This window comes from Ostrea edulis, chromosome 3 (genome assembly GCF_947568905.1).
Source record: "Ostrea edulis chromosome 3, xbOstEdul1.1, whole genome shotgun sequence".
In the NCBI taxonomy this organism is placed as follows: Eukaryota; Metazoa; Mollusca; class Bivalvia; order Ostreida; family Ostreidae; genus Ostrea; species Ostrea edulis.
In genome coordinates this window covers 15530906-15552611 of record NC_079166.1, presented here as the reverse complement: position 1 = coordinate 15552611, position 21706 = coordinate 15530906, and the positions used below count along the sequence as shown (strand labels likewise).

Sequence of the window (21706 nt, the reverse complement as noted above, 5' to 3'; positions counted from 1 at the left end):
TGTCTTGCTGAAAAAGTAATATCTTTCCTTATCGTAACTGTTATATCTATGATTCGACACAAATTGCAGGACATCTTCAATATACCACTGAGCAGTTATGTTTCAGTGCATAGCGGCCAACTGGGTGCTCCTAACCATGGCGCTATCCACGCCAAATGTTGTCTCGTTCAAACACGCAACTGTCTACATAGTGTTCATCCACACGTCGGTAAACTCGTATGCCGCACTGCTAACGTTGAATCTTGATTCGCCAGAAATCAAGACCCATATCAACTTTAGGCGTTGATTGAACCGTTGTCGGGTCAATTGCTCACTGTAACGTCGATGATTGGTTTGAAGTGATTTGAGAAACTGTTCCACGGTAATATACCCTATAATGGCGTCCATTTCTTTGCCTGGTTATCGTTTCGTCAGCCGTAACTTAAGTGGTGTTGCCGTATGGAAGACTGTTGACCTTGTGTTGTCAAAATATTCGACCAGGGCTTGGGTGATCATTCATGGAACCTACTCGGCCTATCAATTGTGCAAGGGTGAATGTTAAAATGTTTAACTACTTCCTGCTGACTGACACCTGCTTGCATTTTACCGAGTGCTTGATTTCGCACACCTGCATTTCTATTTTTCTGTTCCAAGTGCATTTGTCATTGACAACCGAATTGCTTTACAAAGACGAAACTAGTTTCTACCTTTTCATTGCTTTTAAATTTGAACAGCCTCTGAAAAATCCCATGCAATACGACTTACACAGTGAATACACGTAGCATAAGTAACACAGGCACTGGATTCTAAACATTAAGCCTATGTATGACAGGGGGATTTTGCAATAAGTTTGAATAAACATTTTTATATCTTAAAAAATCATGCGATGAATCTCTAACGTTCATCAGTTTAGACTACTCCTCCCCTTTGAACGAAAATTAAAAGTAGAGCCGAGCATTTTTCAAGAGTATATGATTTCGCTGTCGGTCACCTTCCATAAGTTGTTCTGAGTACGCAGTTAGTACTTTCATTCACTTTAAAGAAGACCTAGAATGAAGAACATTGTGATTTTATCATTCTTAAAGCTCAAGATGAAAGTGCAAACCGTCAATATGGAATGTTACTATCCACAATGAGAGTACCTGTGGTTCCCTAGAGTGAAAACAATATATCATATCTGATTTTTGTTTTCTCAAAACATCATGATTTTTTTTATTAAAGCGTAACATAAAATCTATTTTTATTTACTTAAATCAGTATCATACATTGCAAAGATATATAACTAAAGAATGCATGTCTGTGTCGTATGTATTATTGGGTGATAACACGATTGATTCATAGAGTAATGTGTATAATTGGCATAATTTTTATCTTTTAGCATCAGTTTTCATTTTGAAAGGCAATGTGTACACTACTGTGAACTGCAAATAAACCACCAAAACTAGTGAAAGCATTGTAAACAATCTCCAGCGTTCTGTAAAATTTCAACTTCTTTAAACTTGTAACTGTATATTATGTTTGAGTGACCTCAACGGAATTCCCAATATCAAAAAAAGGGAAAATTGTGAATGAATAAGGTTTTAAATTTCCACACAAAACGTTAATGATTGCAAACATCTGAAAAGTTTTCCTGGAAAATGTATCCATTCCTTTTGCTCTGTAAGCAATCACCAGCGTTCTGTACAGTTTCAAAACTCTTTAAAATTGTAGACTTGTAAATGTATATGGTGGTCGAATGATGTCATTTCCTGTTAGGAAGCAGCCGATCTCAAAGGACAATATCGATTGCACGATGCAGTAGTCTTTCTTTGTTGTCATTGATGTCCCTGGTCACATTCATCATCTTTCACTTCAGAATTTCCCAGTATCATTATTTAGTACAATTGACCATTATCATAATTTTCCAGTTTTCTCTCGAATATATTTCACACTATCGATATTTTTGATCATATCTGCTGCTTTTTCTGCAATCATTATGGTTGGAGCGTTCGTATTTCCGGAAGGAACATTGCGCATGACGGAAGCATCGACAACCCGTATATTTGGGATTCCTCTAACTCTGTATAAAAAAAGAATAAATATTTCAATTACTCAATAAATGTTCACGTCGCCATTAATCTTTGTGTATATATCAATTATAAACAGACAGTTAAATCCATTTTCTATTTCTGCTTTTCAACATTACCAACATCATTCAAGGTGTAAAACTATATTGCATTAATTCATCAAGATATTGGGCTGATCTACTTAGTCTTATTGTGAAGCTGATTTCACCTCTCATATTTCCAAAGGTCGGTGTTTGCCCTACTCTCAATTTTGTATTATATTTAGTACAGCTCACTTTTCAATGTCTTCATCCGTTTCATTACACAAATGCAAACCTGAGTTCAGGATCAACCACCGCTGTGGGATCATCTTTGGCTCCCATTCGACAAGTCGAGGTCGGGTGATAGACTGTGAAAGTGTAATGCCTTAGTCTGCAAACCCAGTACTCGTCTGAATCTCGAGGTAAGTCATCACATTGGGGAGCGTATGCCTCCAAAGGATCCTGTGGTGATGCACCAATTGATTGAAAAGCTTTAGTGTCACCTAGACGAAGACTTTCTCGTACTCCTAAAAAATAAAAAATTCTGCAAGGTATTATCAAAAGTACACATATTACGAGGAATATGTGCTAGTCACACTTGGCAACACATTGAACAGCTATCAAGTAAAGACTTATGATTACATCAATATCGGAATGTCAGATTAGCTATAAAAAGTATTATATAGCATTTTGTAAATCAAAATAATTGTTTATGAAAGGGGGAGATAACAAACGGTGTTTAATCTCATATCATTTAAGGAATACAAACTAGAACAGTTCTAGGGGTACAAATACCCCCCACAGGGTACATTGGATGGTGCAAAATAGTGAATGTGTGCTCATTGAAGAATACACACATCCTTTTTACATGAAGACTGTTGAGAACAATTAATATAAATACAAGACTATATACCGGTATTCTGCAGTAGAATGTTACTTAAGTTTGAATCAAATCTGTTCATTGGTTTTTAAATACATTCTGGAAACTGACAACACTTCTCAATATTAAACAAATCCATACCTTCCTTGAATATTGAAATATCGCAATCAAAATAACAGGTGCACAACTTCAAATTTATATAAGATATACATAAAGTTTTAATGAAATCTATTCATTGGTGTTAAAAATATCTTCTGGACAAACGTACGGACAGACGGACAAGATATATCCAGTATACCCCAAAACTTCGTTTGCGGAGGTATGAATAAAGAGATGGGAAAACACGGACCACTGGATATATCAGAGATAGTATCAGTTGCCTACGAGTACACATACCTTGCGACCAGTCACACCCGCCATGAGCCCTATATCGTAAGTGATTCGTATATCTGGACATCAATTTATTCTTCAATCGACAAGACACTCAGAGATCAGGCACACGTGATCATTTACCCTAGCATAGCAAGTGTTGTTATACTTTTGGTATATGATACTGTAATTCTGAACAGTATCACTGATTTTGACTGCGGATAACTCCGTTTACCTGATCAGGATATAGGGCTCACGACGGGTGTGCCCGGTCAACAGGGGATGCTTACTCCTCCTAGGCACCTGATCCCACCCCTGGTGTGTCCAGGGGTCTGTGTTTGCCCAACTATCTATTTTGTATTGCTTATAGGAGTTATGAGAATGATCACTGTTCGTTATCTTCACCTTGCATGAAATAAAGAATTGTAATATCCTTGTATATATCTTCATTTTCATCAGTAACAGAAATATGCTATTTGTAATTCAATGATGTTGAACCGTTGTTTACATATTGAATTTAACTACGCATTACTCCGTTTACTTAATCAAGATCACCGCAAGTATAAACGGTCAACTGGAGTTTCCAGGATTTGTGTTTGTCCTACTCTTAAATTTGTATAAGATTCATGAGACTGATCACCGTTTTCTTTACCTTATTCATCTCAGGGAATACATCATCGATTGTTTCCGAAATTAACCACATCCGTATTAAAGCAAGAACTTCTGCGTACGATCTGAACTCTGAACTCATGAAAATGTGTCTTTAGAATATACATACCCCTCAAGAACGTCTTTATGTCGTCTGGGTGATCAAGGTAGTTTGGATCTATGAGTGGCGGATCAAATGGATCATCACTCTGAAGGCGTATGGTCCCTTTACTCTTGGGATGGAGAAGAATCGGTAGCACGACAAATGTTCCTATATTTTTGTCTTTCCTCTCTTGAAATTCCTTTTCTTTGCCCTCTTTTAACTTTAAATGGACAATCAGAGCACATTGCATTGACAAAATAAAATACACGTGTTACTCATTTATCAGTCATATCTGTGTGCTGTTTTACAACCAATTATATGACAAAACAGAAGCCATGATAATTCAATTTTGAATCATATGATTCGATATGCAAGAACTTGTTCTGGGTATAGTCAGTTTTTAATTCGAGGTAAGCTACTGACAAACAAGTTGATGGTACAGGGATTTCAACAGTCTCGATTGAAGTCAGCATTTCGCAAATTCTATGGTCGTTATAACGATCTAGTTCGTCAATACAACCTCGCATTGGGTCAAATGCTGTCTGACGTGTTTCATACCGATCGTTAAGCCGTTCTTGGCACACTGATTTTGACTGCGGATAACTCCGTTTACCTGATCAGGATATGGGGCTCACGGCGGGTGTGACCGGTCAACAGGGGATGCTTACTCCTCCTAGGCACCTGATCCCACCTTTGATGTGTCCAGGGGTCCGTGTTTGCCCAACTATCTATTTTGTATTGCTTGTAGGAGTTATGAGATTGATCACTGTTCGTTATCTTCACTTTGCATGTAAATACAATGTATATCTAATTCATCTTACATGAAATAAATTGAAATTATCCATTTAGCAAATTTTAATGTAAGTATTGAAGTGAATTAAACGAAAGAATGCATCCCTAAAGAAAATACCTTTGGATCTAGATTAAGGTTATCTATATATTCCTGGGTGATTTCTGGAACGTAAGAAATGCTGAAGAAGTGAAACTGTAAATGCGGAGGAAGCTTCTTGTTGTCCGTGAGGAACGCCGTGCCCTCCAGATGAGTCTTGCTCAAACTACCTAAAATGGCACATACACTCTATATCTGCATGGGTGTATGAAGAAGTATACATGAATGTGAACAATAGTCAAAAATATATTGAACAATATTGAATTCCGTCCTTGAAAGAGAGTCAAATTACTGTGTTCCACTACATTTATTCAGCTAATTATCTATTAACAATAATGATTTTCATTCATATGTCGATTTCATTCATATGTCGATTCGACATATCCCTGTGAACTCGAGATAAAAAAAAAAACCCACTATAGTAAACAGTATCAGGAACTGCACAAATCATCATCATACTTTTCCCTGGCGTTTACAATAGATATATTAATGCCAGGTTTGTTTCTAGAGAAGCAAATAACTTGAATAAAGGTTGGACGGGAGGGAAAACCATCGATCATCCCCTTAATGCATAGATGTCTCACGTGTACTTCCGCTCGAATATTAACCAATTGTGCTTTTACCCTATTGTCAGTGATGTGCATCCTCCAGCATTCAGATCATGTAAAGTGTTGGGAATAAAAGACTCCACAGACCAAAAATCATTATCTTGCATTCATTCGATAAATAAAAAAAACCTACAATATTCTCTCATAATAGTAATACTACATGTATTAATGTATATGTGTATTTTGATATTTGGTAGCAGACAAAGGAATTCTCCCTTCATGTCTATACAAGCAGGTCTAGGATGTTTGCTGATCTTTACATTCGTAGGGTTTATTTCACAATTTAAGTCTCACCTGGATTAAACTCCACAATCTGCAAAATCAGGATCACCAATCATATTATAATAAATACTGCAATACACCAATCCCAATCACATCCAAGGTAAGATTCAGTTTGGCCGCAATCCACATGATAAACCACTATGGCGTCAGTGTCACAAAAGAACTCATTCAACGTTGAAAGCGGAATAACCCTTTCAAGTATCTGGCATGAATAACACAACCTTAAACCTCACGTAATAGATAGAGAATATCACATGCTAAAATGCATAGCATATGTCATATCATCCCGTGTGGCCCTATATCAGCCCGAGGGCCGACGGTGTGAAAGAAATATCGGCCACCTAGGCCTAAAATGAACCACAAATGTTCAGCAAAGTAAGAAAACATTGGCTTTCCTAAATACGGAGAACAGCCTAAACACCTTAAAAAAACTAACTGGAGAAAAAGTATCCTACTTGCATGGATGTCTAAAGAATGGCTGATAGTTCACACGGTTTATGTACTCGAACCTGAATGAGGATATAAAATCAGCAACAGGGGATGCTTACTCCTCCTAGGCACCTGATCCCACCTCTGGTGTGTCCAGGGGTCCGTGTTTGCCCAACTATCTATTTTGTATTGCTTGTAGGAATTATGAGATTGATCACTGTTCGTTATCTTCACCTTGCATAAACAATGTAGTTCCAATGTTTTCTACAGTCAATATCAGTTTGATATTTACCTGACTTCATTGCTAAATATTGTAAGATTGTTATGGGTGACGAAATCGTGGCTAGGCTTGCCACACTTGAGGAATTGTCATGGAAATCTATGAATGTCATTATATGGTCCTGTAAATTATCACCAACAGGCAGATCAGCAATCACGGGGATCTAAATCAAAAGCCTTTGAATCAATCATTATATACTACATACATTTCTGAAACAAGGTATACCGGTAATACACACCTGTATGGTTTTTTGTTGGGTTTTTTTTGTTGTTGTGTTGTTTGTTACAATTTAAAAATGCAATTACAAATGCCATTGATGACAAATATTTGCAAATGAGGGAGTTTCGGGAAAAATAAAGTTGTTATTAGTAGATTATTTTTAATGAAACATGTTGCATTTGTAATATAAAATGGGTGATTAGTTTTCTTGTTAGAAACAAAAATGTCTAATCTAAATTGAATCCGCATTGGGAATTTGTCATACCCCCTTTGATTTTAGATGTTCCTTCGGTCCTATTCCAGAGAGCATCAGGATCTGGGGTGTGCTAACAGCTCCAGCAGATACTATAACCTCTTTGTTTGCCACGATCACGTGCTTCTTGTTGTCTTTCACAAACGTAACACCCACTGCCTTCTTGTCTTTGATCAGAATCTAAGAGAAATTTTATCATTTCTTTTTGACCATATGGATACCACAGATACAATATACATGCTAGTAAGTAGTTAAAAATAATTCAAAAAGAGGTTTTAATTATTAAGGTCTTCCGTAACAACGGAAGACCTTCTACTGATTGTGCTGGTTAAGATTATTCTTATTTTTTTTCCTTTTTCCTAAACGCTAACTTTGAAGCTTCATATCTCGTTCATTTCGGCATGGATTTTGCTCAAATTTTCAGGGTTTATAAACTTTACAGAACAATTTTAAAATCATGTGCTACATTTCAGAAATACCCTTCTGTTCATGAGTTATTCCCCTTTGAATGAAATTTTAGGGGCTTTGGTTTCCAGACAAAGGCTCCGAGACTGTAAAAGTACAGTGATATGCACAAATTTATCACATTTTTATTATTTAGTCAGAAGACAAGGTAATCAAGTCCAATTTCACATACCTTTGTAACATGGGAGTTCATGGAGACGTGAAGGTTCTTGCGTCCCATGACGGGTCTTAGGAAGGCTTTAACAGTACTACAACGCTCTCCGTTCTTTACCGTTTCCTGAGACGGGCAATAACCTAGGATAAATTTAATGTATTTCACGAACTTATAAAGGGAATGTCAATATTTCATGAAGCATGACAGTGTGCAAAGTTTACAAAATTATCGACAAGTCAGTTGCTTGCTCTCAGAAGTGAAATATTCCCATTGATTTTCTATCCTTCCCTTATTTTGGTTAATCAAGAATTAAAGAATTAATACATTATATAAACTACTATATAACGATCAATTTGAGGTATTTCTTTAAACGTTACATAATGTTTCATATATGCATGAAATCGAGTTCATCCTAATTCAATGCAATTTTTATATTTATTTGAAACCCAACAACGTGATCAGACTTACCTATTTGTGATTTGCCATTACAGTCTGTAGTGGGGTATCCGAGTTCCGCCATTGCTCGGGCATAAACTTTCTCATTGAGGGGCGTGGCAGTGCCGTCACTGATTGACAAATAACCTCCTTTTCCATGATATTCTGTTTATATAAAATATAACAAGAGTACCGCAAACGGTACAGCATATGTCCATTAGACTTTCAGTACTGGTGCAATATCCGTATCCGTGATGAGAAAAAGTCCAGCAAACTATTTGACCTACTTTTAGCCCAAACGTAGGTCATGATGCACTAATCAAGTTGACATGTGAACTGATTATGTATTTTCCTGAGTGGGAGGTTGTGACAAGATTTCAAGGCAATGCCTGTATCCATAATGAACAAACTCTGGAACACTGTTTGAATTACTTTTACCCCTAAAGTAATTCATGGTGCACCGATTCAGCCAAAATGCAAACTGAACTTATATTCCTTGGAGGGAAAGGTTGTGACCAAATTTCAGGGCAATATATATATCCGTAATGAAAACAAGGTTTTTCTGATAAATGATACAACAACAATGAACTTTGACCTAGAGAAACAATATATATATTCCACTTGACATAAGGTGTATGTGTACCAAGTTTGACGGTCCTAGCCCAAACAGTTCGACCTTTATCCTGCCTAAAAGGTTTTCCTATAAAGTGATACTACAACCTTGACCTTTGACATTGAAGAACAAAAGACGTCGTCCACTTGGCATCAGAGTATGTGTACCAAGTTTGACGGTCCTAGCCCCAAAAGTTCCGTTTGTAGTCTGCCTACAAGATTTTCCTATTAACTGATACTATGACCTTGACCTTTGAAGAACAAAAGACGTCGTCCACTTGACATGAGGAGTATGTGCACCACGTTTGACGGTCCTAGCCCCAATAATTCGGTATGCATTATGCCTACGTTGTATTCCTATTAACTGGTACCTTGACCTTTGACCTTGAGAAACAATAGGCATCATCCGATTGGCATAAGGTGTATGTGTACCATGTTTGACAGTCCTAGCCACAACAGTTCGCTCTGTATTCTGGCTACAATATTAACTGATACTACGACCTTGACCTTAAAAAACAATAGACATATCCCTCTCACCATGATGATCAAATGTACCGGGTTATAAGATCATGTAGCTTACGGTTGATTTTGCATTTTGCTTACAAAGTCAGGACAGACGGATGGACAGATAGACAAATGACGCCATACCATAATACGTCCCGTTGAACTGCGTATTAATTCAATACGCAATGCAAATCAATAAGGTTTTTGTCTAACGCCTAGTTAGAAGTGCTTCAGTGTAAAAAATACATTATTGGAATGAAATTAAAGTCACTATAAAACATTTTATAGAAAAGTAAATTTGAATCCATATCGGAGACTTAAAAGATTTGTGAAAATTGAGATATATTTATGCAGTGATACGTTTTGCATATCTTGAGGTTTTCAATGATATAGCTCAAATCGTATTACATTAGTTTCATTCCGATGGAAGTCAGCATTTTAAAAAAAATGTTTGTAATCGAAAATAGAGCTGTGTCCATTCGGACTATTCAAAGATGAATTAAAACAAGATATATTTGTTAAACTGTAACACAATGATGTCCACGTATGGCAACAAAGTAAAACTATGATAACCATAAGAAGGTCTTATTACAAAGAATACATATATATGTGGAATGTAATTACCCAAGCACAAACCATTCATAAGTTATGTCCAAGGTTAAAGTTTTTCAGACGTAGGTTAAACTACCAGGTCAAGGTTATGAGGTCAAAAATATTGGTACTACAAGAAAGGTCTTGTGAAAAGAGATACACATGTGATATATGAAAGCCCTATCACTACAACATTCAAAAGTTATAGCCTAAGTTAAAGTCTTCCAAAAGTAGGTCAGACTATAACGTCACAAGGTCAACGCTGGGTACCAAAAGAAAGTTCTTGTCAAAAAGAATACACGTGTGAAACATGAAAGCTCAATCACTAACCATTCAAAGGTCATGGTTAAGGTTAAAAAATTTCAAAAGTGGGTAAAACTCCCAAGTCAAGGTCATGAGGTCAAATCTTTTTTTTTCAAAAGGAATGTCTTGTAAAATGAAATGCAAATGTGACATATAAAATCCCTATCAATAGCCATCCAAAAATTATGACCAAAACGAAAGGTCTTGTCGCAAGTATTACACGTAAAATATGAAAGCCATATCATCATCCAATCAAAAGACATGGCCAATGTTCAAGTTTTTGTGGACAAACAGACATAAATATAAGCCCAGACCAGAAATTATATCCCAACGATGAAGGGGGCATACAAATCTAAAATTTTAGCGTTTTCCATTTGCCATATTATTATATAGCTTATTACACAACTGCATGGGTGTGAATCTAGCAAAGGTTGGTGGGGTTAAACATTTCTACAATAATTCATATTTACTAGTTATCTCACAAATTCGAGGATAAAATGTAAGGAATAAAAAGCTATCTTGTGGGTTTATATATTAACCCGACTTTTGAAGTTCTGGAATCTGCACATCCTCTGATTTAATGAAATATGGGAGTACGTCTCTATAGCCCCATCCTGCACACCCCTCTCTTGCCCAACCATCGTAGTCATGGCGACTGCCGCGGATATATTGCAGATAGTTCAGGTTACTAGTTCCACCAAGGACTCTTCCGCGTGGCCACCCACATCGCTGCACTCGAAAAGATAATATTCGATGTACATATACAAACAGTAGTTCCAATTTGATTTATTCTAATAACAGAAATTACATTACAATGATTAATTGATGGATTGTTGGTAATTACACCCCGTCGGAATTTTTTCACTCATATTGAGATGTCACCAGCTGTAGGTGAAGTACCACAAACCTATGCCTTGCGCTCAGGGCCGTAGCAGTGAGGGTTTTTTATCGTGCCAATGCCGCGACACGGGACCTACTTTAATAATGTCATATCCGAAAGACTCGTGCTTCTCCCTTCTAAATGCCGAGCGTTTGGCGTAGAGGCAGTCACTACCTATTTCAACGTCTTGGGTTTGACGCGACCATAGCAGGAGCGGGTCTCGAACTATTGGTTACGAAGCTAACGCTCTGCCACTGAAATACCGCAACCGGTGAAGAAATTGCATCAGATAACAGTCGTCTAATGGCTAAAGCATTTGCTACTCAACCGGACGTTAAGTTCCGGAACCGGACGTAAAGTTCCGGAATCAATTCTCAGTCCTCTGAGGAAGTCATTTGTAACATGTAAAAATGATATACTGCCTGTTCGATCGTCTTGCGCCCAGGATTAAAATCAAATGCCACGGGTCTTTCAAATATGACCATGAAAACGGAGGTTCCTTGTGCGGTAGGCGTTGCGACGTTAACAAACACCTAAATGTTACGGCCATGAGCGCCACAGATTGGTACATTATATGTGGCAGTTGAAAACCTTTATGCTGGTGACGTCTCAAAATGAATAAAAATTCTTGAATGGAACTTAAAACAACTGACAGACATTATATCGTAGCTGCCAATATATTCATATTAACATTTGAGTTGTCATTCACAAACAAGACTTGTAATGATGCACATTCAAATATACCTTATCACGCATTGCCAAACACGCCTTCTTCTGAGGAACGCTTCTGAACATCCAGTCTTCCTTTGATAACTGCACACTTCCGGAGGCTAATGGGATACTTATATTGATATTTTCAAGTTCGGAACCACCGGCTTCTAGGATAAGTACTGAGGATTCCGGATTCTCTGACAATCTGTTCGCAAGAACACATCCCGCTGATCCTGCTCCCACTGAAAATAACCGTTGAATTATAAAACTTTTGATTAAATTTTGGTTTTCATAACATGAACGCGTATTAAGGGTGTAGCAGAACAATCCATAAATCAGCAGTTAGGGAGAATATGATTACAACAAAATAAATATCCAATAAAACTGAATCATATCTCTATAATGAATTCAAATATTTTTCTCGTTTATTTCTAAATCATAAAAGTATGTTTTCAGATGATGACTTACGTATGATGTAATCATAGGACGAATTTAATAAGATCTGTTCATCTGTATTGTTTCTGTTCTTTGTGAAATACACCACTGCTACAGCAAGGATTAAAACGATCACGGCCACCTTCAGTACCATATTCTCCTAAAAATCCCACTACGACAAAGTCAAATACAAATTCCAATTTAAAAAAAAAAAATGATACACAAAATTAATGTCATTCCAACGTATATAAACTCTACATTGCGGAAAATTCAAATCCATCGGTGTTGACCTATTTATTTTAAAACCAGCCTGCCGTAAACCATAGCAATTTGAAGACCATTGATAAATTCAAGTGCTCTTCATTATTATCTGATTATTGTCATTATTATCACAATCATTATCACCATCAATATATCTTGGTATTAAAACAACTTTAATGTATAAAGAGTTTGCTAAACATGATAATTACCGAATATCCGTTGAAGTCTCCACTCTCTGTCAGTGCTTACAGTTCGAATATCTACCACTGTCGGTCTCAACAGTGCTAGACTTAACCCATCAATTTTCAAAGGCCGATATCCTTCTTCAATAAATGACAAACATTTACATGTACCTGTGTCGTTCCATTTTTTGACCAGCCGTGGAAAAAGGGCACGTAGTCATTTTCACCCCTGTGGAAATATTACCTTAGGTCATTTTGATATTTTTATAAGTGAAAGCGCGAATTGGAAATCTTCAATCCATTAAATGTATAGAATAAATTTTAACTATACTTTCTTTACGAAGCATTTCCTGTATCTCGATAAATTAGTCCGAAAATTGATACCGTCATACGCAGTAATCATACCACGGATACTGGTTTTACCGTTAATCCCCGACATAATATTTACGTAGTATAATAGGGTGATATATTTAGCAAGATTTGTCATGTTTGAATAGCAGTAGTGCATGCCGTTTCTATTTCCCCCCTATATGCAGTTAGCGTCTTCGTCTTGTGAAAGGACGTGCCGACTTAAAAACTGGACACACACGCATATATATATATATATATATATATATATATATATATATATATATATATATATATATAATCCAAATAGAAAGAGTTGATAATTAAATAATTATTTAAAATTTGTATTCACCTGAGGATGGATGTTAAAATCCAGAAAGCGCTAGTGATTTAAATATATTTTGGAACTGTATATTTTCCTGCTTTTTTTATTGAATTATATATATATATATATATATATATATATATATATATATATATATAATATTGCGCCCATGACAAAAAGGGCCCTTATGGCAATTTTTACCCATTTTCACTTTTTAACAGATTCTGATAGATAATAGGTAGATGATTCAAAATATGTAATTTTATAGCCCTTTTTCACTTCTAAGACGTATTTTTCTGCGTTTGTTTAAGCACTTATATATATTCTATAGCATCAGCGCACAGGCACTCGACGTTTTAAATATCTATAATAAAAAATTGTCTTCCTGTAAACATAATATATTGACAAGGTATACCACGCTGCCATCTTGGTTTTCATTTTTACCAGCTGCATCGCTTGAAAATTTCGGCGAAAAGTTCGATATAATACAATAATTAGAACCCTACCGTCTAGCAACAACTCTGTCAATATCTTATCTCTCGCATCGTTATGAAAAACTCGAAATAATGTCCATTGATCCAATATAATCAAGCATCAACTATCGTCTACTGCTCCTCAAAATGCGATAACTCCTGATCTAGGGACGGAAGTTGACATCATTATGCAAATGAGAATTCCCTTGCTAATGTACCCACTGACGCTTGTGCGGGGGGGGGGGGGTGCACTGAATGCAGGGTAGTTGCAGTCCTGCAAACAATAAAACTCGGGCACAATTGTGTGGTTTCGGGACAGGCTGGCACGGGAAATTTAGTAAATCTATCACATTACCAAATAACATTGGAAATGTTCATGACCCCCCCCCCCTTCCTGGTTCGATTCCAACCCACGTTTTGTCACCCATTGTGACAACACTGAAAATTTACAGATAAGCAGGACAGGACATTTGGATGTATAAATGTCACTGTGTACGTTTGAGAGTATACCCACGTGTAGGTGCGTGTGTGTGTGTGAATTCAATTTTGAAGCTTTCTTATTACGTTATGAAATTTACTTTCAACAGAAACGAATGCATCTATAAGTGAAGTTATCATGTTTAACGTTTAAAAAAAAAGTATATATTAATAGAATAATGTTCAAGATCTATTACCTCGCTCACTAGAACATATTTACTGCTAATTATAATATTTACTATTTTTAATTTTATCGACCAATGAAAAAAGGGCTATCCCAAAATTATGTCAACGTACGTCCACCTTTCAGCGATTTCTCGCATTTGAGAAGCAGTAGACGATGTTTGACGGTTGATTATAGCCGATAAATGGACTTTATTTCCAGTTCACCATGGCGATGCGAGAGGTAAGACCTTGACAGAGTTGCTTCTAAACGGTAGGGGTCTAATTATTGTATCATATCAAACTTTTCGCCGAAATTTTCAAGCGATGCAGCTGGTAAAAACGAAAACCAAGATGGCGGCGTGGTATACCTTGTCAATATTATGTTTACAGGAAGACATTTTTTTTATTATAGATATTTAAAACGTCGAGTGCCTGTGCATCAGCGTAACGTCATGACGTTCTTGGCGTCATTCCATAGAACAACATTTAATCTTCATTTCCTTAATTGTTTGTGTGTGTATTGTGTGAAAAAAAGAAGCTCAAATGTTTAGGCACTTTTAATGGGTTTAAATGGAAATGCATTTCACCACTTTCATATGATACTCACGACTTTAAGGAAAATTAGCTTTTCACTGTTTTAGTTTTTAAAAAAAAACCAAAAACATGAAATATACCGTATTTTGCCGAATAAAATACGCATTGCTATTTGATACGCACCCCCTTTTTGAGTCTGAGAATTGAGGAAGAATCGGAGCTAGTGTGTATAATACGCGGCAAAAATTCTTACCAATCTTGATTTTATTATTTGCGATTAATTTCACTAGAATTCTATGTGGAAATAATGTAAGTCCTCAATACAGCGGAGCTACATTTTAAGAAATGGCAACCATGCCTTATAGCGGTAATCTTCACTGAGTATCTTCTGGGAGAAATGTAGATTTCAGTAAAGCACGAGATTTTGTAGCATTTCTATTAAAAATCTAACAAACTATATATTTTCTTCTTTTAAACTTCAAATCATATAGTCGACGTTATATACATAAATTCAAAATATTGAATGGGCATTCAATGTGTTGTAATAGGGTCTGTAAGTCTCGTCATGCGATTGCCGAGATTTAGCGAGATTATTAACTTCCGGGTACATCAACATCTCAAATTGCACTGTGTAGAGAGTGGTATACATAGATATAGCGTTATCAATCGATTATGTGGAAGTTTAACGAGATAAACATGGGAATTGAAGCAATTTAGTGGAGTCGTCGAGGATTCTTCGCTTCGTGTTTGACGAATTACATGTAATAACTGCCAGTGTACAAGCATCGACGAGGGTACGTCTTGCAGATAAAGAGCAGGTTGGTAAAAGCGTAATGAGATGTACGATATGTTTTTATATTCTCAAATCATTCCAATTGAAAATATATCAATACTTGAAAAGAAAAACGGATTATGCATAAAACTTGCTTTGTGTTTATACGAATGTACGATCGGAAGGGGGGGGGGGGGGAGGGGGGGGCAACGATACTACATGTACGTAGTACATGTATATGTACTACGTATACATATACGTAGTACATACGTATGCAATTATCGTTGCATACATGTAGTATGCAACGATACTACATGTACGTACCAGCAGTGTACAGTTGTATACATATTCAATAAGCAAAGCGCATTAAATGTGCCTATCTATATCAGTTACATCACAGATGGGTTAAGATTGTTTAATATTTGAAAATTATTTTATAGATATGCCTTGAATCTGAGGATAAAGGTGTTGTGTATTGTGCAGTCATCATTAATGTGGATGTCTGATGTCAGTATGCCCATAATGGGGCAGTCTAAGTGTCGATCTTCATATGGCAGCAAATTTTCAAAGGCAGGTACACAATTTAAAGATAAAAATAATGTCAATACATGTTTGGATCTATATCTATTATGATTATGATAATTAAAAGATTATATGTTGTAAACTTTCTTTCTTTTTAGAAATTTCTTTCTTTATAAACTGTCTTGCTGTTATGCCCTCTGAGCCCAAATTGGAATAAACTTATCTATACCCAAAGTAAGTAATAAATGGGTTCGAACTGTGAAGATAAAATTTTTACATGTAGATATATTGGAATTTTTCAGATATAAGAAGGCAAATAAAACTGTTCAAGGTAAAATACGCCAGTAGTTGGATAAAACATCCAAAGTCGGCACAGTCAAAGGTCACAACAACAATGGAGGAATTAACTGCATCCTCATTCCGAAGGACAGCAGGCCATTTTCAGCAACCCTGAAATTCTTAATTGAGGCTAAGTGCCCATTTTCAGCTTGAACAATGACAATTAAAGAGGCCTGTGCAAATGTTGGGATTTCCCTATTGGTAAGTCAGCATTATAGATTGAACAATTATGTGTACCTAATACATGTACATTAGCTGTACATATATGTATTCATATATATTATCATGGATGTATCCAAGTTTATTATAACTTTAAAGTAACATTTTATGAATGAAATACAAATACTAAATAGGCTTCATTGTGATATTGAACTGCTAATGTTCTTTATAAACTTTACTTGCATCAAGTTTTGAATACTGAAGTACATCTATGTCAAAAGAAGTATGCATATTGCAGTATAATACTTTCACCACTAATCAGAGCACTTGTAAATCATGTATATTTTATCAATACATGTAATGACATTTGCCATTTTAGAATGTGATGCAAGGGATGATTTGCTGTACCTCAAAACAAAATTTGAATATTGGCATCAGATTCAAGGACAACACCACCTGAAAGACACCCAATGCTGTGATTTTCTAGTGTGGATTCCTAGTGACACTCAAATAATTCACATTGACAAAGATGTATTATGGTCAACCTTTTACGCGTGATAGAGTTTAATTATAATAATGAAGTATTTTTGCAGTCTAAAACACACACACATAACCACATGTACATATACTTTATTATGATATCAGTGGTGCATCTATCAAAGTTATGTAATTACATGTATATTTATTGAATAAACATTTATAGACAGAGTTTTTCTTATTTTAGATGAACCAAAATACATGTATGTATAGACACAGTGTCCAGCTTTACAAAAATCATTCAATTACATGCATTTACTAAAACAATGGATTTTACTTCTTTTTTAATAATGCAGATTTGAAAACCTTCAGAATGAGAACAAAAGGCTTTATGTTTGATTGTATATTGTTTAACGTTCCTCTCGAGAATATTTCATTCTGATGGAGACGTTCCAAAGGGCTTTATATTCATATGAATATAAAAGGCTTTATATTTATATAAATATGTAGAAAAGTTATATTGCATATATGGTATTCATTACTTTTAACTTTAAAAATTCAATGTGGCAGATATGTGCAGATTTAAGGTATATATATACATGCACTTAATCTAATAAGTTTGTAGGATTTATCTGCAATCTCCTTCAAAAGGGGAACCTGCAAATTCACATGATCCACAAAATCTGAAATATTTTGTCAGATCAATATCTATACTATGATAGAATATGGCTAAGGAATTTTTAAAAAAAAAAAATTCTCTCATTTTCCCATCCAACATGGATTCTGCATCTGGAAATTTTATAGCAAAGTTGTGCATCCTCTTTTGAGAAGTGGGATTTATTTGTAAGAAAGAATGGGATATTAAGTGTCATGTCATTTGGAGGTTTGTCAAATATACAAAATCCTTTGTCCGCCAGGAATATATCACCAACTTGCAACTTCTCTAAAACGCCACAATGGTTCACAATTGCCAAATTAGATTTGTATCCAGCACAGATTGGAAATAAGCTGCATTAGGTGTAATACACATTAAGGTCTTTTCTTTGTGGCGACTCTTGTCATTATTGCAAGCGAAAAACTGGCTATTCATATCAATTTGGTCATATTAGGTCACTTCTGTTGCATCCATTGCAATCTTCAATTCTTCTGACTTTTATATTTCAGTTGAATGGACACTCCCAACAGTGTTCATGATCCCTTCAAACAAAATTTCATGAATATATGAAAAATATCCACAGAAAATGGTGTATGCAGCAACATTTATACCCCCCTAAAATTACTAGGTAATTGAATATTGTGAAATCTGCGCTGACCTGTGAAATTGATAACTAGTCAGTGTATAGAAAGTGCATTGTTCATTTTTCCTTAATGAACCGCTAAAACATACCTTTCCAGGGTCTTTCAATTATGATGTTCCCAATTGTCAAGGATGGTTTCCTTTAATTAAGCAGGTATATTTCTCACTGCAAGTTTACAACATCCTAGTCTTCAAGGGAAGCTGTAAGAACAAAAGCAATACCATTATAGTATTTGGTGTGCATATAAATTTAGATAACACTGAAATGAGAATGAAGAAAATACAGAAAAACCACCTGACACTAAACTTAACAACCGTTGTAACTTCCTGGTTTGATGTACTAGAATACTTGTATCGTACACTGTACCTTTTTAAATGTTGAGGGTTTGATGCTGTATACTCGTGATCATGTATATGCACTTCATTGTTGTCTGGTACAGATATATTGGTAGCAGTATCAACTTCGGTTCCTATATGTACGTTTGAAGCAGATGCTTCTGCTTCAGCAGGTTTCGTAACTTTGTGTCTATGAAAAAAAGTAATATACCATAAGTTGCTGTTTTTATTGACTTAAAGTGGCTCAATACATAACAAAGTTGTAGTTTCTGAAATAAGCACAGAATATGAGTGTTACAATCATTCTTTTCAAGGCCATGTGTCATTTTTACATAATTATACAATAAAGATATATGCCAGTTCTCTTGAAACACAATACAAAATTTAATCATGCAGGGGCCTATATAAAGGCAAGTAGTATCAAGGATGTCCTGTCAACCCTTTCCCCTTTTCCTAGCAAGGTTATTTTTTCTATATTGATACAATAAATATGTGTTCCTTCCCCTTTTCAGACAGAAGGGAATTATGTAGTAAAAGATGTTAATAAATGTTGAAATCAATAACAAAGAAAAACTTACCCCCCCCCCCCCCCCCCCCCATCATTTATGAAATTGTAGTACATGTAATTTTTTGCTCTTATTATTTTATTTTTATCAGTTCGTCTGTCAAAATCTTTTGTAGGCCTACCCCCTCTGTAATATCTAAACAACACGTCCAGTATATTCTGTCAGTTTATACACACGTGTGTTAATTTGACATGATTATTCGTTGAATTGTGATAATATTACGTACCTACATCACTATCAAACTTCCGTTATATAAGCCGTCTCCTGCAAAGAACGATAACTCGTGCGTAGGGGCAATAACCTTTACCGTATTTCCGGTTGCAAGAACGTCGAGCCCTACTTTCGCTACAGCCGCGCGCTATTCTCAATTTAATTCTCTCGAGCCCTCTACAGACAAGGTAAGCTGTATTTGACGATTATTTTAAAACTTATTGATGATATATTAGTTTTAGAGGAGATTGTGTAATACAGTGTCACAAATTATAAGTGTAATAATGTGCAAGAATTCATGAAAATGAACATGCATAAATGTAGCTGTATCTAGTCTATATGCAGAGGGGATTTGCATTTGATATCTGTTCTTATATTTACTTTTTTTGTTGTAGAAAATATCGCATTTTTTCTATTTGTATGAAGAAGGAACTCCTTAAATCAATCTACATGTAGGTGAGATGCAATTTTCACATTTAGCAGTCCTGATCTCCATTTTATTAATTTACTTCTCAGTAAAAAATTTAAAATGTATACTTCAAATGTATGCAACTGCAAGTACATATACATATTCTCTTATTACAGTATTTATGCATGTATACTCTTGATGATGGGCCCCTAGGTAGCTAAATCTGTTGTTTTTCCTGTTTGTTTATTCCATTTTGAAGAGCTTTCAATTTCATTCATATTTTCCTGTGCATGATGAGTATTTACAAACAATTCCGTGCTTTGCCTTTTAAATCCCATTCAACGAATCCCATGAGGAGAATTACAAGAAAAAGTGCAGCTTCTGATGAGTTTGATTATTTTCCACCAGAAGGACATGTTTCATTACCTATCAATAGTTATACATATTTATATTTTGGTGGTGCCAGACGAGGGCAAGAGAGCACCTGGAGCATGTCAAACAAATTGTATAAATTATCTTTTGTTGTAGATGACAATGATGTCAATATTGATTTCATGTCTGAAATTAAACTTTCAGGTGGTCAATTTCCACACTTGCAGTCAAGTGCTGGTTTTTATATTTCACCTCAAAATTGTTTGTTTGTTTGGGGTGGTCTCAATTTGTCATGTTTTTCCATGTCAAATGAATTATATATTGTCAAATTAAATGACAAGAAAGGTGTTGTTGAAATTATACAGCCACCAGGTGGCATCTCTGTAAGAGAATTAGGGGGTGAAATTCCCACTGGTAGATGTGGGCATACACTTACTCATTTTTTTGATTCCTGTGTTATTTTACATGGTGGAGTTTGTTTTCCACACAGAAATTCATGTGTTGGTTCATCTCTTTTTAAAAATGTAACCAATGATAACAGTTTTTACTTGTTTGATTTTGAAAGTCTTTTTTGGACAAAACTCTCTGTGTCAGGATCTGAACCTAGAGCCTATCACACTGCCAACATTATTGACATCAGAGGTATGAAGTCTATTGTATATATTGGTGGTGTAACAAAAACTGAAAGTGCTCTTCGAAGAATACCATTATCAAATGTACAGCTTTTGAAGATGGATTCTAATAGGCATTTTCATACAGAAATTCTAATATTTGCCAATTCCCCTGCTGTTGGTGTTTCATATCATTCAGCAGGAGTGATTGGGCCATACATCTTTGTTGTTGGAGGGGTGGATGAAAATAATCTTCAAGGCAGATGTTCTGTTTCAATTTTAAATACAGAAACATTTTCATGTGAAAGTATTCAGTTTGACCGATATTTTAGGTCAGCTGGTCATTCAGTTTGTAAACTGTCTGATGATTGTTTGATGATATGTGGTGGTATGCATTTGCAATATTTTGTTTACAGCAGTAAGCAAATGGTACCAAGTCCTTGTGATTTTGAAAATGAATGTAGAATTATTGAATCTATTGAAACATCCCCCATATCTTGGATTCAGTGTGAAGGTTCATGTAAAAGATGGTTACATCAGTTTTGTGTTGGGGTGTTGGGTACTGACATGAGTCGTAAAAAATTTATTTGCGCCACATGCTCAAAGACATGCAGAGGTAAGAAGAGAAAATGTCTTGTACAGAATTGATCCTATTTTGTAAATTATTTTGTATATACTAAATGTATTATCTATCACTTTTAATGTGAATGGCCTCATTTGAAAGTCTGGAGTATTCATTAATATTAAACATATATG

General features: G+C 35.5%; 1 protein-coding gene and 2 long non-coding RNA genes across 5 annotated transcripts in view; 1 reads left to right on the top strand and 2 right to left on the bottom strand.

The window, feature by feature from the left end:
• Positions 1 to 1207: 1207 nt before the first annotated feature.
• On the bottom strand, positions 1208 to 12905 carry LOC125674803 (alcohol dehydrogenase [acceptor]-like). Its single transcript, XM_048912104.2, has 12 exons — positions 12586 to 12905; positions 12149 to 12287; positions 11714 to 11922; positions 10629 to 10818; positions 8113 to 8244; positions 7663 to 7784; positions 7038 to 7205; positions 6566 to 6716; positions 4976 to 5124; positions 4093 to 4285; positions 2361 to 2592; positions 1208 to 2038 (listed from the first exon to the last, which is right to left on the bottom strand). The coding sequence occupies exons 2-12, from the start codon at positions 12267 to 12269 to the stop codon at positions 1873 to 1875; spliced, it is 1833 nt and encodes a 610-aa protein (XP_048768061.2). The 5' UTR covers positions 12270 to 12287; positions 12586 to 12905; the 3' UTR covers positions 1208 to 1872.
• A 2555-nt stretch (positions 12906 to 15460) lies between these two features.
• On the top strand, positions 15461 to 17380 carry LOC125651910 (uncharacterized). 2 transcript variants are annotated; one of them, XR_007361379.2, is made up of 4 exons: positions 15461 to 15698; positions 16093 to 16226; positions 16477 to 16714; positions 17052 to 17380. It is a non-coding gene; the product is annotated as an uncharacterized LOC125651910 (long non-coding RNA). The 2 variants fall into 2 exon arrangements; XR_008801792.1 differs by having other exon boundaries at positions 16093 to 16714.
• LOC125674809 (uncharacterized) overlaps positions 17287 to 21706 on the bottom strand; it is a 10438-nt gene continuing 6018 nt past the window's right edge. Inside the window, exons 2-4 of one of the 2 annotated variants that reach the window (XR_007370264.2) lie at positions 18814 to 18972; positions 18537 to 18647; positions 17287 to 18346 (exon numbers count right to left, since the gene is read on the bottom strand). This is a non-coding gene — a long non-coding RNA (uncharacterized LOC125674809). Of the gene's footprint in view, positions 18347 to 18536; positions 18648 to 18813; positions 19196 to 21706 lie in introns of those variants that run through there. The other variant, XR_007370263.2, reaches the window with a different exon arrangement.

What these genes read in the sequence shown, in the direction of transcription:
- LOC125674803 (XM_048912104.2), bottom strand. Translation starts at nt 12,269, where the DNA reads ATGGTACTGAAGGTGGCCGTGATCGTTTTAATCCTTGCTGTAGCAGTG. An exon ending in AACATCTAAAATCAAAGGGG is followed by an intron (nt 6,717 to 7,037) that starts GTATGACAAATT and finishes CTTTTGATTTAG; the next exon opens with ATCCCCGTGATTGCTGATCT. An exon ending in ACCTTAATCTAGATCCAAAG is followed by an intron (nt 4,286 to 4,975) that starts GTATTTTCTTTA and finishes GTCCATTTAAAG; the next exon opens with TTAAAAGAGGGCAAAGAAAA.